This window comes from Vombatus ursinus, unplaced genomic scaffold, assembly GCF_900497805.2.
Source record: "Vombatus ursinus unplaced genomic scaffold, bare-nosed wombat genome assembly UNPS02014171.1, whole genome shotgun sequence".
Taxonomy (NCBI): Eukaryota; Metazoa; Chordata; class Mammalia; order Diprotodontia; family Vombatidae; genus Vombatus; species Vombatus ursinus.
This window is the reverse complement of record NW_020953949.1, coordinates 1,870,043-1,888,046: the sequence shown is the minus strand read 5'-3', so window position 1 is coordinate 1,888,046 and position 18,004 is coordinate 1,870,043. Positions and strand designations below refer to the sequence as shown.

General features: G+C 38.6%; 1 protein-coding gene across 2 annotated transcripts in view; it reads right to left on the bottom strand.

The window, feature by feature from the left end:
- The window catches only part of LCMT1 (leucine carboxyl methyltransferase 1), an 87,624-nt gene that overhangs the window by 31,804 nt on the left and 37,816 nt on the right, over nt 1–18,004 (bottom strand). For both annotated transcript variants that reach the window (XM_027859606.1, XM_027859607.1), the window contains exon 6: nt 6,566–6,668. In XM_027859606.1, the coding sequence (XP_027715407.1) occupies nt 6,566–6,668 (103 nt within the window). The remainder of the gene's footprint in view (nt 1–6,565; nt 6,669–18,004) is intronic.

Below are 18,004 nucleotides of genomic sequence, written 5' to 3'. Positions count from 1 at the left end.
CAACTCCTCTCTTTCCTTCATCCCATATATGATCAGCTGCCAAATCTCGCTGTTTCTTCTTCCACAATATCTATTGCACACAATCCCCTATTTTTACTCACAGCTACACTTAGTTCAGACCCTCATTGCCTCTTGCTTACATTATTGCAGTAGCCTCTTAATTGGCCTCACTTCCCTGCTGCCAAAGATATTTGGCAGATCTGGCCACACCACTTTCTTCCTCAATTTACTCCAGCAGTTCTGGAGAGCCTCTAGGATCAAATGTAAATTCCTCTGTTTACCTTTTGAAGTTCTCCACAATAAGGTCTCAACTGTACAGAACCATACTGTTCATGGAGTTTTCTTGGCAAAAATACTGGAGTGGTTGGCGATTTTATTCTCCAGTGGATTAAGGCAAAACAGAAGTTGAGTGACTAACAGCTAGCAAGTGTCTGACGCTGAATTTTACCTTGGGTCTTCCTGATTCCAGATCCACTGCTCTATCCACTGAGCCACCAAGATGCCTAAACTAGAATTTTCTGAGTTCTGGATTTAGAGTCTTATGTTGTTGTTGTTTAGCCTTTTCAGTCATGTCCAACTCTTTTGGGGTTTTCATGGCAAAGATACTGGAGTAGTCTGCCATTCCCTTCTCCAGTTCATTTTACAGATGAGGAAACTGGGGCAAACTGGTTAAGTGACTTGTCCAGGGTCACACAGCTAGTAAGTATCTGAGGCCAGATCTGAACTCAGGTCTTTCTGACTCTGGGCCTGGCATTCTATCACTGTGCCACATTAGTTGCCTCCCTTCTCAAACTATCTTGTATTAATTACTCTGTATTTAGTCTCTTTATACTTAGTCTGTAACTACTTAAATATCCATTTGCTGTCTTCAATGTTGAAGCAGTCTTTTTGAAAGTAAAAATTATTTTAAGTCATTGAATTGACATACCCAGAGCCCAGTACAGTGCCTGACACATAGTAGGTACTTAAAAACTGTTAATTAGCTTATTAAATGCAATGCAATATTAATAAACTAAAAGAAACAAATATTAATAATTCAGAGAAACTTGGAAGATATGCATAAGCTAGCACAGAATGAAGTAAGCATCCCCGGTTAAGTGAACAATTTACAGAACAGCCACAAAACTTAAGGGAAAACAAGCCTGAAAGACATCACAACTCTGATCAATGCAGTGACCAAGCTTAACTTCAGAAGACTGATAGTAAAAGAATGTCCCTCCCCTTGGCAAAGAAGAGATGGCCTACAACTAAATAAACATTGTTAAGACACTGACAGGGTTTTGGTTTGTTTAACAAAGCTTCCTTGTTGCAAGGGAGAGTTTTAATTTTTTTTTTTTTAAAGAATTCAAGTATCAAGTGACTCAATGGGCAAGAGAGATAGATACAAGGTGATCACAAAGCCCCTATTGTATTTCCAATGATAATCTACACATAATAACTGATGAAAAAGATTATCAGAGAAGAAATATATGATCCAAAAAGGAAGTAGATCAAGGCATGTGTTAAGAATAAGAGATAAAAGGCAAAGTGCTCTAGGACTTATGCCCATAAAATATTAAAAAAAAACAAAACCTAGAGGAAGGCTGCCAGAACGTTAATAATAATAATAGCATTTATACAGCATCTGCTATGTGCCAGGCACCATGCTAAGTGCTTTACAAATACTATTTAATTTGAGCCTGACAACAACCCTGAGAGTTAGGTGCTATTATTACTCCCATTTTACTGTTAAGGTAATTGAGACAATGTTAAATGACTCCCTTTTCTCCCCTATTTTATTCTCTCCTCCTTTGTTCCAATCTCTGAGGAAGAGACAGTCTTCTCCTTGACAAGGCCTACATCTCCAATTGTGTCCTTGATCCTATCTCTTCCCATCTCTAGGAATTTGTTCTTTTTCATCTTCAATCTTTCCTTATCTACTGGCCTCTGCCTACAAATACTCCTAGATTTCCCCCATCTTAAAAAGTCTTTTCTTGATACTGTGATCCCCTCAAGCTATCAAGACACAGCTTTCCTCCCTTTCACAGCTGAACTCATATTTCTTCACTCACTGCCCCCTTTTTCACTTCCTACTCATCTTTCAATTGCTTGCAATATGGCTTCTGGTTCCATAACTTGACTCAAATTTCTCAGAGATTACAAATCATTTCTTAATTAAACCTGAATGTCTTTTCTCAGTCTCCCTCTTCTTTAACCTCTGCAGTTTTAACACCTTTGACCATTGCCTCTTCCTAGAAACTCTCTCATCTCTCAAGTATCCTGTGCTTAACAGATTCTACTGCCTATCATATCACCCCTTCTCAGTCTCCTATACTAAATTATTATCCATCTCTCACAGTCTAGGCATGGGAATTTCCTGAGACTCAATCTCTCTTCTTTGGTAACCCCATCAGTTCCCATGGTTTTAACGATCATTTTTATGCAGCAAACGGGGATCTCAATTTTGTCTTTCTTTTTATCAAAATGAGTACTTCATAAATGCTTATCACAAGCCTCACTGACTATAGATAAATCTCAAACCTATCCATCTAGCACCAATCTCTTTCCATAACTCCAGTCCCATATCATCAATTGCCTGTTAGTACTTCCATGTGGCATCCTCTTGGCATCTCAAACTCAACATTTCTGAAACAGAACTTATCTTCTCTCCTCCTCCCTCCCCCCACCAAATCTATCTACTCTCCAAATTTTACTGTTCCTGTTGAAAGGTACCACCAAGCCTCTAGTTTTATGGCCATCCTTCATTCTTCCCTGATCCTCCATCAGTTTTCTACCTTTGCTGATTCTACTTTCACAACTCCTGTAGGGATCCCTTCTCTCCACTCATGTGGCCACTCCCCTCACTCAGGCTGTCATCATTTCTCCCCTAGATTTCTACAAGAACACTCTAATTGATCTCCTTACTTCTAGCCTTGTTCTAATCTAACCCATACTCCACACTGCTTCCAAAATAATCACCACATGGTCATAAACATTTCATTGACTTGCCCCAAATCCTTCAGTGGTTCTCTAATGCCTCTAGAATAAAATATGAATTACTCTGCTTGGCATTTAAAGAACTCCATAATTACACTCTAACCTACTTCTATTCTCTCTGCCTCCAGTCTCTCCCTTCTCCAATCCATCCTTCAGCCAGTTGCCCAGGTCTGACTGGGCCAAACCCCCATTACATAAACTCCAGTGACTACCTATTATAGGATCATTGGATCACAAATTTAGAGCTACAAGGGACTGTACACTTAATCAAGTCATTTACAGATGAGAAAAACGAAGAATGGAGAGGTTAAGTAACTAGTCCAGGGTTACACAGCTAATGCCTAAGGCAGAATTCAAACTCGGGTCTTTCTGACTCCAAGTCCAACATTTTATTCACCACTCTAAACAGCCTCCCAGAATCAAATATTATGTCAAGACAGGCAAGACAGTGCCTGCCCTCAGGGAGCTCACAATCCAATAGAAGAGATAATATGCAAACAATGATGCATAAACAAGTTATAAAGAAGATAAATGGAAAATGATTAATAAAGGAAATGCATTAGAGTTAAGAGGGATTAGGAAAGCCTTCTCATAGAAGATGAGATTTTAGCTGGAACTTAAAGGAAGCCAAGGTAGCCATGAGGTCAAGATGAGAAGGAAGAGCATTTCAGGCATGCAGGACAGCCAGAGAAAATGCCAGAAGCCCAGAGATGGAGTGTCTTGTTTATGGAACAGCAAGAAAGCCAGTGTCATTGGAATGAGGAGTACACGGAGGGGTATAAGGTGTAAGAAGACCGGGAGCTGTGTGGGCATAGGGAGAGGGCGTGGTTATAAAGGGATCCAAACAGAAGATTGTGAAATTCATTCTGGAAATGATAGGGAGCCACTGGAATTTACTGCATGGCCGAAGGGGTGGTGGTGACATAATGAGATCTGAACTTTAGTGGCTGAATGGAGGGTGGATTGGAGTGGGTAGAGACTTGTGGCAGGCAGACCAACGACTGGGCTATTGCCTGTCCAGGTATGAGGTGATGAGGGCTTGGACCAAGGTGGTAGTGTTATCAGAAGAGAAGGGGACATATCTGAGATATGTTACAAAGGTGAAATCAATAGCCTTTACAACATATTGGATATGGGGAATGAGAGATAATGAGGACTTGTGGTATTTACATGCCAAATTCCTCTGTTTGGCATCTAATGCCTTTCCCAATTCAGTCCTATCCTCTTTCCAAGCTTATAACACATTATCCCCTTCATGCACTCTGCAATCCAGTCAAACTGGCTTTCTTCTTATTCTTCACACATAAACTGTCATCTCCTGAATCCCTTTGTCCTGGATGTTCCCCATCCCTGGAATGCACCACCTCCCTCACTTCTAACTCTTAAGAGTCCCTAGATTCTTTAAAGGCTTAGTTCAAGCACCACCTTCCTGTACACAAAGCCTCTTCCTGATCCCCTCAGCATGCAGTGTCTGCCCCTTTATATTACTTAGTATTGATTTTACATATCTATATTGCCTCCCTAATATCTGAAATGTGATCCTCCTTGGGGGGCAGGGATGGTTTTGTTTTTGTCTTTATATGCCTAGCACCTGGCACAGTGTTTTATACATAGAGCACTCAATAAATACTTGCTGATTGATTTATTTTAGTGCACACACTTCAGCCAAGCATGCTTACTACTTGTTGCTGGAATTTAGCATTCCACCTCCCACATCCACACCTTTTTATAATCTGTCTTATTTTCCTTCACAGTTCTGTTCAGGTGCTGTCTCCACTAAGATGTCTTTCCTAATGCCCCTCCCCAATAGCTGTATTCTCTCCCTTCCTAAACTTATCTATGCATATACTACATCCTTCAGAAGCATGTATCCTCTGAGGGAAGCAACTTTCATTTTGTCCTTGATCAAAGTTTCACAGAGGAGTGTGCATTTCAAATCGGCTTTAAAAGTGTTAGTGGGAAGCCTCAGAAAGGGGAAATAGAGAAAAACACTCCAGATATCAGGAGAAATTAGTGTTTCATTTCTGTCTTTGAATCCCTAGTGCCTAGCATAGTGCTTTGCATATATCTGGTCAGGACTGATGCTTTTACTGGTTTAAGGTATTCCCAGGGAGGAAACTCCCTCTACTAGTGTGGATGGACAACTGTTGTGTGATTTAAAGAATCTCAGAGGGCTGATCAGGGCATTGAGTGGCAATCAGTGACATGCACAGGGCCACAACAACAGTGTGTATCAGAGATATGATCCAGATCTTCCTGACTGCAAGGCTGGCTTTCTAACCACTTATACCACATCACCTCTCTTGGCATACAACAGGTGTTTAAATAAACTTTTGATGAATTGAACTGGTTACAGGAGTAAGTGTCAGAGCCAGGTTATGATCACGGTAGGACTAAGCTACACAAACTCTGAAGTCCCTTCCAACTCTAAGACTCCACAATTCTATGTCTTCTCCATGGCCTGTTTAAGCTCTAAAGTTGCATGACCAAGATAAAGTATGAAAACAGCTTATACTGTTGGTGGAGTTGAGAACTGATCCAACCATTTTGGAGAGCAATTTGGAACTATGCCCAAAGGGCCAAAAACCACCACTACCTACCATTGCTAGGTCTGTATCCCAAAGAGATCATAAAAATGGGAAAAGGACCCACGTGTACAAAAATATTTATAGTAGCTCTTTCTGTGATGGCAAAGAACTGGAAATTGAGGGGATACCCATCAATTGGGGGATGGCTGAACAAGTTGTGGTATATGGAATACTATTGTGCTATAAAAAATGATGAGCAGGCAGGCTTCAGAAAAACCTGGAAAGACTTGTATGGACTGATGCTGAGTGAAGTGAGCAGAACCAGGAGAACATTGTACACGGTAAAACCCATATTGTGCGATGACTAACATTGACAGACTTGGCTCTTTTCAGCAATGAAAGGATCTAAGACAACTCCAAAAGACTCACAATGCTACCCACATTCAGAGAAAGAACTATGGAGTCTAAACGCAGATCAAAGCATAGTATTTGCTCTCCTTTTCTTCTGTGGTTTTGGTTTTTTGCTTCATTCTCATGGTTCCTCCCATCAGTTCTAATTCTTCTTTACATCATGACTAATGGGAAAATATGCTTACGATGAACATATAAGTAGAACCTAAATCAGACTGCATGCCATCTTGGGGAGGGGGCAAAAATTTAAAACTCAAAATCTTATGGAAGTGAATGCTGAAAACTAAAAATAAATAAACTATTAAAAAAAACACAGCTTATAAACTATAACATCATTAAAAGCAATGTAAGAATGTTTCAGGTGGACGTAATCTGATCAAAATGAAAAAGGCAGGCTAATCAAAATAAAAATAATCAACAAGTATTACTAAGTATAAGGATAAAGTGTTGGCTATATTGAAGAAGGTACTATAGTCTGAATTCAAGTCATTTCTTTAATTCTTAAAGTTTCAAATTCCTCCACTTAGAAACAGTGATAGTGATCACTGAAATAAAAATATGACATCATAATCATACTGTACTTCTACTCCCAATTTTACTTCTTAGCATAACTCCACAAAATACATATGAGGTTAAAGAAAAAGTCTCACTGTGTATTCATGTTACATTTCTTTAGTTTCTCTTCCAGGCTGTGTAAGTCTCTGAGATCTGCTCCCACAATGGCAAATCTATTTGAATCCAAGACATGTCCATCTGCAAACAGAAAAAAGTATAAGATGCAACTTTTTCTCTAAAGTAGTGAGATATTTTTCAGAAGATATATATATTTTTAAATTTTAAAAGCCCTTCAATCTCCTAAATGTACATCTTTCCCAAGAGTCTTCTATGGTAAACAGGTAATCCCTCCAATGTGAAAAACAGTTGTATAAGAAATTACCTATGTTAGGATTCTTCTCCTTATAAAAATCATGAAATTATATATACGTTAAAAATAATTTATTATTTGCAACAATTTTTTTTAAACAAAAATAGACTTATATACCCTATTTTGCTTCAAAATTTCCCCTACCCTTTTAACCCATGGTTATTTCAGACCATCACAATCACTACCCTAGAGCTGTATTTATGGATTCCTTCCACATATTTCAACCACCAGAAAGCAAGACAAACCACACAGAGCTCCAGGAGAAGCAACACAATACACAACATTAACATCTGTGAGAGTGACATTATCTGGGTTCAAGGAACCTGATGTATGAAATGGTTTTGTTTGTTTCACAGGTCTCCCTTTTAATCTAGATTATTATTTGCATTCTTCCAAAGGGATTTCAGAGCGTGGATCAGGAGGGCAGCAAAAAATCCATTACAAACTAGCCTTGTGGTAGGAATACAAGATGGGGAAGAGGAGACCAATGTCACAATATAATAGTTAGGAATCTATACTGAAAAACAGGATGGAATTTGCAGCCTATATATGACCTATCCAATACTGTCCTGGCCTATGCAACTCTATATGTATGAATGTATGTATGTATGTATGTATGTATGTATGTGTGTGTGTGTGTATTCATTCCAAACTTCCTGTACTAAGAGAAAAACATTTTAATTATAAATGTGCTTTGAGAATTTAGAAGTAGATTTATCTGTTTCTCACAAAAGTTTCAAAATATACATTTTAATTGTGACATGTGTACACAAAATTCCAAGAGGCTCTTCAGAGGAAGGGACCTAGTCTTATTCAACGTTTATATTTTACCCACAAACTAGTATCTTACCTTTGTGTTTCACCCTGCAGAAAGTAACTTAATAAATGTTTGATAAATAAACAAATAAATAACCTAAAGGAATATAAACTCATTTATATGAAATACATTTCATTGATTTGTTCTTAATAGTTGTTTAAAATTTGCCACTCATAGGAACAAATTCAAAGATGAAAAACAAAAAAAAAAACCACTCTTTAACAGACAAACTTACAACAACTATCTCTGCAGCTACTAATCCTAAATCCACGTGCTAACTTGAGTCTCCCTGAAAATGTATCCATAATAAAATCTACTCTTGACTTTCAGTTGACAGGCCATGGCAAAAATACCAACTTGTATATTAGGATCAGCTGACTTTTTCATATTATTGGAATGAGAAGTTTGTTTTTGATTCTTTACAGATCAAACATACAAAAGGACCAAACTAAAATAGTTTAAACAAATTTGTAGCTCTTATTGTAAAAGTTGATGAAAAATTTTTTGCTAAATATTCCCCTAGGGCTCTCAAAATACTTCCTTTACAATTAGACATTCAATTAGTAATAAAGACCAACAAGTATTTGAGTGTCTATGACATAGAAGGGATACACAGGGGGTGCAGTGAATAAAGTACCAAGCCTGGAGTAAGGAAGACTTGTGTTCAACTATGGTTTCAGACATTTAATAATTGAGTGACCCTGGGAAAGTCACTTAAGCTCTATTTGCCTCAGTTTTCTTATCTGTAAAACACTTAGCACAGTGCCTGGCACATAGTAAATAAATGTTAGCTATTACTATCATTATTATATAAGGTAATATGCTAGAGCTATGGGGGCTATTTTAAAAGTAGATTATATATGATCTTACCCTCAAAAGTCCTATTAAGGAAATTAGGCATATATACATAAAAGGATAACTAATTAAAAAAAAAGGGTAGGGAGGAGGGATCAGGAAAAGCAAAACTTATTTGACAATATGCGTAGAGGAAGGCGGGGCAAGACAAAAGCATGATTCCATAAGACATCAATCTGGCCAGTGTATTGGGAGGAATGGAAGAGAATAGACTGGGTCACATGGTGGAGCATATTGAATGCAAAGGTCAGACAAAGTGAGGGAGGCATGCAGACATCTTTTCTAGGAAATAATACCTGATGTAGAATACACAGTATATTTTCCATAACTAATATAATGATGCTGATGGAAGTATTTCAGGCTGAATATAAGACAGGATATAGATTCTTTATACTTTAGCAATATAAGGATACTGGTGGTAGCATAAACAATTTAGTTCCTGGGCCTTCCTGGTCACTATTCATCCTGGATAACTCTCACCATCTGCTGAAGCTATCACAAAACCACACTCACTGGCTCTACAGCAAATTCATGCTAGCCAAACTCAACCAAGCATTCACTATTAAAATGCAATCCTATTTTTTTAATTTCTTATTCCTTTTTCTATTATTCTCTTAATCTTCCAAACTACTCACTGCCTTGAGATTATATCACCTTTTATTTTAAAGACAGAAGCCACCTAACAAAAAGGAGCTTCTTCCACACCTTTCCTCCTTGACTCTAGACCTTGAGCTGTCCCTCCTTCCAGTTTCTGGGAAAGAGGTACTACTTTTCCACGCCAAAGCTAATATCTCTACTTGTGCCCTTTATCCCCTTCAGAGTTCCCCCTTTCTCAAGCACCTTCCACTTCTCCCTATTGGCTCCTTTCCCTCGGTCTACAAAGATGCTCAGTTAAGTCCTTGTTTCTCTTCTCCTCAACCTTGGTGATTTCAGCCATTTCCATGGTTTTAATAATAATGCAATCTATACAACGCCAATTTAGATCTTCAGCTTCAACCTCTCCTAAAACCATCCTCTCATAAACTCCCTACTTCCCTTCTCAAACTATCATCCTCTCTCTTGCTTCCCCTTTATAGATCAAACTTCTAGAAATCTCCATTTCAACAAACATTTAGTGTTAAACATATACCGTTAACAAAGCCAAATAAGACGTCATCCCTCTCCTCACGGAGCTCCCAGACTAGTAAAGAGATAGGGTACACAAACAGATTGCTATGATACAACAAATTACACACGTGTGTTAGAAAGCTACAAAACTAAGTGCTGTAGGAGATTATAAAAAGAAGTTCGTTACAAAAGAGAGTTGAGAAAAGGAGATCCAGGAGTTTCATGGATGAGTTAGGATTGGAACTGGCTTTAAAGGATGAGGAGGAATTCTAAGAAGGAAATGAACATTTTAAGTATAAGAAACAGTACCAGAAGCAAAGGAGAAACATGAGGTGAAAGGTCAGATGGCAGAAAGCCTAATCACCTGCTCATTCTTCATCCCTTTGTAATGTAGACTCTCCCACCACTGTAATAAAACTATTCTCTCCAAGCTCAGCAATTACCTGGCTGTCACCAAACTCAAAGGTCTTTTTTTTTTTTTTTTAAACTTCTCATCCTTCTTGACCTCTCGGCAGCATTAACACTGTTGACCAACCTTCCTTGTGGATATGCCACACTCTCACGGTTTTCCTGCTTCTCTTTTCTGCCTTCTCTGCCAGGCCTAATATCTTCACACCCCTTAAGTATCTGTATCCCTCCTCCAAGGGCAATGTTTTTGATACTCTTTTTCCTATATATATTCTTTCCCTTGGTGATCTCAGTCTCTCACACGGCTTTGATATAAGTGATCATTTCTATCTCCAGGTCTAACCTTTTCTGCATTTTCAGCTGCCAGCTAAAAACCTCCACATCTATGTCCTACTAGACCTCATTAAACTCAGCAGTTCAGAATTCTACTCACCTTCCTTTTCCCTTTCTCCCCTAGTCCATCACTGTATCTTTCCGGTCAGGCAGGCTTTGACTTTGCTTTCACAAATTCTACAATCCAAGGCTGCACAAATGCCAACAAACACGACATCACAGTGTTGGACTTGGAATCAGGAAAAAAATGGCTTTGGGTCTCACCACATGTAGGAGCGACATAAATATAGTAAGTCACTTAACCTGTCTGGGCTTCAGCCACTTCATTTATAAAATGCAGATAGTAATGTCTGTTGGACTTCTCTCATAGTTCTGTTGTAAGGATCAAATGAGAAAAGAAATATATAATGCCTGATAAGCTTTAAAGTCCTAAATAAAGGTAAAGAATTATCATCATCCAACCAGCTGCCAGGTGCTATCAAGACTATCTCAATACTTGCCGTGGTATCCACTGCCCTGCTCTCATTCACATTGCAGCTATCTTCATCCAGACTCTCATTACCCTAGAGTAAGCTAACAACCTCCTAAGCAGTCCTCCTGCTCTTGCCCTCTCCTTGCCTTAACCCACCCTTCATTCTGTGCCCAAGCAGTCTTTTCATAGCACCACATTGACCATACCACTCTATTTAAAAACCTTATACTGTAAGATCATAGGCTCCTCACTGGCTACATAATAAAGTATATATTCCTTAACATGGCATTTCAGGCTCTCTATAATCTGCTTCCAACCAATCTCAGACATCACCCTAACCCTTTTCTTCACATGGTGTGCACTCCAACCAAACTAGACTGTCCTTCATTCTAGTCTTGCCCTCTCCAGCCTTCTTGCCTTTGCTCATACTTCCCACTCCTAACCTTCCCATGCTTGAAATGGATAATTCTCATCTCTGCCTGTTAAAACTACAATACCTTGTTCCATGACCCAATTCATACCACCTCCATAAAGTTTTGACCAATGCCCCCAACTTCAAATGAGCACAAATTTCACTTAACACTTGATCTTTTTTAATCTTATTTTTATTGACATCTTTTGTTTATTTATCACCTACATTTCTGAATATATACTCCTCCTCCCACTCAGTAAACAAAGATTCAAACAAGAGAGAAAAAAAGCAAAACCAACCGACACATTAATTGTGTTTGAAAGTATATGAAATATCGGGGCAGCTAAGTGGCGCAGTGGATAAAGCCCTGGAGTCAGTAGAAACTGAGATCAAATCTGGCCTCAGACCAAACAGTTGACACTAGCTGTGTGACCCTGGACAAGTCACTTAACTCCAACTGCCTCACCAAAAAGCAAAAAAAAAAAAAAAAAAGTGAGTAACAGGAAAAAAAAAAAAAACTGGTTGAATTTGGGGCAGCTAGGTGCCAGAGTGGATAGAGCTCCAGTCTTGGAGTCAGGAGGACCTGAGTTCAAATCTGGCCTCAGACACATAACACTCACTAGCTGTGTGACTCTGGGCGAGTCACTTAACCCCAACTGCCTCACCAAAAAAAAAAAAAAAGAAAGTATATGAATTATCCCACACCCATCATCCCCCCACTTCTGCAAAGAGAAAAGGATCAAAATACTTTGTTCTGAACATTCTTACACACATATCAAACTTCGCCTCATGCATGCCTGTACGCACCTTAGTCTTTCCCTATTAGAAAGCTCTTACATCTTATTTAATCTATGTCTAAAACCTAGTAGAATATATGTTATCTTGCACAAATAACACAATTAATGTTTCTGTTTTTACCCTCCAAATTAAAATAATCAGTATAAACATTATAGTAGTAAAACTGCAGAATAACCCTTAGAATTTAAAACTAAAACATTCTCAAGTTAAGCTAAAAACTGAAATTCCCACATTGCTATCACTTAACCAATAAATGTAAAGAACAAGCAAGGTTATTTTTATTTAGAAGTGATATGGAAAACTACTAAATCCTGGCTATTTTTAAAATGCTGGTTTTCAATCAAAATAAAGCTCCAAAAGAATCTGGTTTGGCTTGGATGGAAAGGGAAAAAAGACATTTTGCTGAGAACCACTATCAAATAATTTGAAATCATTAAAAGATATTAGAGCACTTTTAACAAGCAGATTACTGGTTAACATAAGAATAAGCAAGCTATATTCCAATTTAAGTAACTGTAAAAAGGCAATGTCAAAATTACAGGCTAAAGGGTGGCAGAGCCAAGATGTGAAGGAGTGAAAGCAGTGACTTGCTTGAGCTCTCCCCCAAACCCCTCCAAATACCTGTAAAAAAAAATGGCTCTAAACAAATTCTAAAGCAGCAGAACCCACAAAAAGAGTGAAACAAATTTCCAGCCCAAGACAACCTGGATGGTTGATCAGAAAGGTATATCGCGCCAGGCAGGGAGAGAAGCGTAGTTCGGCGTGGGCACGCAGGCCACAGAGAACCTGGAGCAGGCCTCAGAGGACTGAATCATGGGTAGCTGTGGCGGTTTCAAGACTTCTCAACACATGAACACCAAAGACAACTTAGAAGGTCAGTGGGAAAAGTCTGTGACTGCAGTGAGAGAGAGAAGCTAGGTCTCAGCCCCAAGTCAGTGCAGTGGCTGCCTCCTGAGTTTCTGGCCCACAGACTGAGGGGGAATCGGGTGACTGATCATCAGAGGGGGATTGCAGGGATCTCTTTGCCAGTGCTGAGGCAGGAATCTCTTGCTTTGTTCGTACTTGGATCTGGGTCACAGTTCTGAAGGGCAGTCCTGGGTCGAGGAAAAGCACTGGTGTGGTGGAGCTTGTTGTGGCAGTGGAAAGGAAACACCTCACCCCTTATCATACCACCTTGGAAGAACTGAAAATTTACAGGTCCCTAGAAGTAGCTCTGAAAACAGCTATACAAACTCCCGAAGCTTGGGACAGTACATCCTCCACACTGGAAGCAGACTCTTACCTTAACAAAGAGTTTAAATTGGCCGGGATCATGAGTAAACAGAGCAAAAAGAGTCAGACTATATTGTCTTACTCTGGTGACAAAGAAGATCAAAACATACAATCAGAAGAAGACAACAAAGTTGAAGCTCCTACATCCAAAGCCTCCAAGAAAAATATTAATCAGTCCCAGGCCTTGGAAAAGCTCAAATTTTGAGAAGCAAGTAAGAGAAGTAGAGGAAAAACTGAGAGTGATGCAAGAAAATCATGAAAAACAAGTCAACAGCTTGCTAAAGGAGAACCTAAAAAATACTGAAGAAAATAACACCTTAAAAAATAGCCTAACCCAAATGGCAAAAGAGGTCCAAAAAGTCAATGAGGAGAAGAATGCCCTAAAAAAGCAAAATTGGACAAATGGAAAAGGAAGTCCAAAAGCTTACTGAAGAAAATACTTCCTTAAAAATTAGAATAGAGCAACTGGAAGCTAGTGGTTTTATGAGAAATCAAGACACTGTAAAACAAATCCAAAAGAATGAAAAATTAGAAAACAATGTGAAATATCTCACTGGAAAAACAATTGACCTGGAAAATAGATCCAGGAGAGAGAACTTAAAAATTACTGGACTATCTGAAAGGCATGATCAAAAAAAGAGCCTAGACATCATCTTTCAAGAAATGATCAAGAAAAACTGCCCTGATATTTTAGAACCAGAGGGCAAAATAGAAATTGAAAGAATCTACCTATCTCCTCCTGAAAGAGATCCCCAAAGGAAAACTCCTAGGAATACTGTAGCCAAATCCCAGAGTTCCCAGGTGAAGGAGAAAATATTACAAGCAGCCAGAAAGAAACAATTCGAGTATTGTGAAAACACAATCAGGATAACACAAGATTTAGCTGCTTCTACATTAAGGGACCGCAGGGCATGGAATATAATATTACAGCGGGCAAAGGAGATAGGATTACAACCAAGTATCACCTACCCAGCAAAACTGAGTATAATTCTTCAGGGAAAAAATGGTCATTCAGTGAAATAGAGGACTTTCAAGCATTCTTGATGAAAAGACCAGAGCTGAATAGAAAATTTGACTTTCTAATACAAGACTCAACTGGAACATAAAGAGGTAAACAGGAAAGAGAAATCATAAGAGACTTATTAAAGTTGAATTGTTTACATTCCTGCATGGAAAGATGATATTTGTAGCTCATGAGACCTTTGTCAGTATTAGGATAGTTGGAGGGAAAAAATTATATATATATGTATATATAGATAGACAGACAGATAGACAGATAGATAGATAGAGGGCACAGGGTGAGCTGAAGATGAAGGGGTCATATTTGGAGAATAAAATTAAAGGGTGAGAGAGGATTACAGTAGGAGAAGGAAAAAGGGAGAGGTAGAACAGGGTAAACTATGTCACACACACACAAAAACGAAAAGAAAAGGCTCTTACAGTGGAGGGGAAATGGGGAAGGTGAGAGGGAATGAGTGAATCTTATTCTCATAGGATTTGACTTAAGGAGGGAATAACATACACACTCAATTGGGTGTGGAAATCTGTCTTACCCTATAGGAAAATAGGGGGAGAAGGGGACAAGAGAGTAGGGGGATGATAGAGAGGAGGGCAGACTGGGAAAGGGGACAATCAGAAGCAAATACTTCTGAGGAGGGACAGGGTCAAAAGAAAGAATAGAATCAATGGAGGGGCAGGATAGGATTAAGGGAAATAGAGTTGGTTTTTCACAGCATATCTACTATGGAAGTGCTTTGCATAACTGCATATGTATAACCTATATTGAGTTGCTTGCCTTTTCAATGGGGGTGGGTGGGGAGGGAGGAAGGGAGAAAATTTGGAACCCAAAGTTTTAACAACACATGTTTAAAAAAAAAATGTTTTCACATGCAACTGGGAAATAAGAAATATAGGAAATGGGGTACAAAAATCTATCCTGCCCTACAGGAAAATAGAAGGGGAAGGGGTTAAGAGAAGAGGGGGAGAGATAGAAGGGAAGGCAGACTAGGGGAAGGGTTATTCAGAATGCATGCCATCTTGGGGTGGGGGAAGGGGCAAGATGGGGTGAAAATTTGGAACTCAAAATCTTCTGGAAGTAAATGCTGAAATTAAAAATAAATAAATTTATTCAAAAACAAAAAAATGTAGAGAGAAAAAGGGCTCACCTATGAATGAATAACAAAAGAGAGAAGTTTAAAAAAAAATTACAGGCTAAGCTACATGTCATGATCTAACTTCTGTCTTATACTGCAGGCAGATTTTGGCTGTTTAAGCAGCTGCTGTATTTCATTTTAGAAGGCACCACCATTCAACATTCATAGAACAAATTAGTAATGAAGTTTTGTATCTCTCTGGATTAAAAGAAATAGCTTTTTAGCAGTTTCATCATACTAACACACTCTTGGGCTAAAGTTGAAATAAAATTAAAAAAACACAGGTCTAATAGTTCCATTGTACACTCTGCTGGTCAAAGCATATCCAGAGTATTGTGTTTAATTCTGAGTGCCACACTTAAAGAGGGACAATGATGTGACGTGCTAAGCATAAAAAAATTTTTAAAAAAAGATCATCTGGTGGCTGATGCTTTATTTTTTTTTTTTTTAGGCCAACCCTTTATTGATGAGGCTCTCTGCCCTTGGTTATACTGGTCCTCAGACAAAAGAGTTCATCGCTAGGGCTGTTCTCAAAGCAGCTTGGTACAGTGGAATCAAAGGACCCAGGTTCAAATCCTGTCTTTAACATTTAATGCCTGAAAGAATTGGAAATTGAGAGGATGTCCATCAATTGGAGAATGGCCGAACAAGTTGTGGTATATGAATGTAATGGAATACTAGTGTGCTATAAAAAATTATGAGCAGGCAGACTTCAGAAAAACCTGGAAAGACTTGTATGGACTGATGCTGAGGGAAGTGAGCAGAACCAGGAGACTGTTGTACACAGTAACAACCACACTGCGTGATGACTGACTTTGATAGACTTGGCTCTTCTCAGCAACGCAAGGATCTAAGACAATTCCAAAAGACTCATGATAGAAAATGCTATCCACATCCAAAGAAAGAACTATGGAGTCTGAATGCAGATCGAAGCATACTACTTACTATTTTTTTTCTTCTGTTGTGTTTTGTTTCCTCTTCCTGGTGGTTCCTCCTATTGGTTCTAATTCTTACCTATAACATCACTAATGTGAAAGTATGTTTAATAGGAATGTATTTGTATAGCCTATATCAGGTTGCGCACCGTCTTGGGGAAGGAGGTGGGGAGGGAGGGGAGAAAAATTTAAAACTCAAAAGCTTACGGAAGTGATTGTGATAATTCAAAATAAATCAATTTAAAAAAAAATTTAATGCCTGCAGGATTCTGGACTAGTCACTGAATTCCCCTAGTCTTCCTGCTCCATAAAATCAGGGATTGGTGAGGTAACTCCTGGAGTCCCTTCCAACTCCTGATCTAGAATCTGAAGATCTTTTCCAGCTTGATAGCGTCTACCAGGATTGACCTCCATGCTACAGTGATGTATAAAAACTTACTAGAACAGGCATTTATAAATACATCTGTCTTCCACTACAGTCCTTTTTGGATGCCACATCATGGTGTGATGGCAACCCTAGGCTCTTGAAGTCTCTACCCGCAGAACATAAGCTCTGGTCAGATCTTTTTAGAACAGAGCCAGGAACAGACTAGATTCTATCATTGAAGGACCTAGCTAAGAAGAGGGGAAACACCTCACCAGGTTGGTCATAGGCTGCTTAATTTTTTAGCCACAGAACTAAAAGACTGACTACCAAGGTATAGAACTACCAAATGGCATCAATCAAAGGAACTCTTACTGACAAAATTCCAGATCCCTGAGGTATTAAGGTATATGTATGCACATAGATCTGTGTATATGTGTGCATATGCATATACACACTTAAAATTGTTAATATGGAAGATACAAATATTCAGCAATCAGATTCTACAATGAACCTGTACTTCATCCTATTAGAAGGCTCTAGAAAGCTCTCAATATCATATAATTTAGAATTCTCTCTATAAAGAACATCAGAGAGATCACTTTATCTAGCCCCTTATACACATGAGATTACATCTCATCAGAGAGAATTGGAGCAAAGGATGATTCCTGCTTTTGTCTCCTCCCAGATAAGAAAGAATATCCAAATGCATGCAACCAGAATGGTGGTGGTGGTGGTGGTGGTGATAAGGAGTGGGGGAATCTATAAATGATATTACACAGGAATCAGTGAATGACCTGGTAATTTTTAGCCTGCAACAAAGATTAAGAAAAAAACAATGACACTTTTCAAATATCTGAAGAACTATCATATAGAAGAACTATTAGTAGCAGACCTAAGTTGTAGTATTCCAGAGGGTGAAAGCAGGACCAAAGGGTTAGGAGTTATATTAGCCATTCAATAAATATCTGTTGAGTAAAAAAAAAATGATGAATGAAACAACAGACTTTAAAGGAAATAAGTTTCAGACCAATATAAGGAAGTCTGAAGTAAGAGAAAGAATGCCATTAAAGCACTGTATGACCCTAAACAAATCATGTACTCTTCTCTGTGACTCAATTATCTCTTCTGCAAGGTGAAGGAACTATAACGTATTTTCCTTTTGTTTTTAATGGTGCATGAATTAAAGTCATGATAGCTGGCAGTATTTGATTATGGGAAATAAAGCAAATGTATTT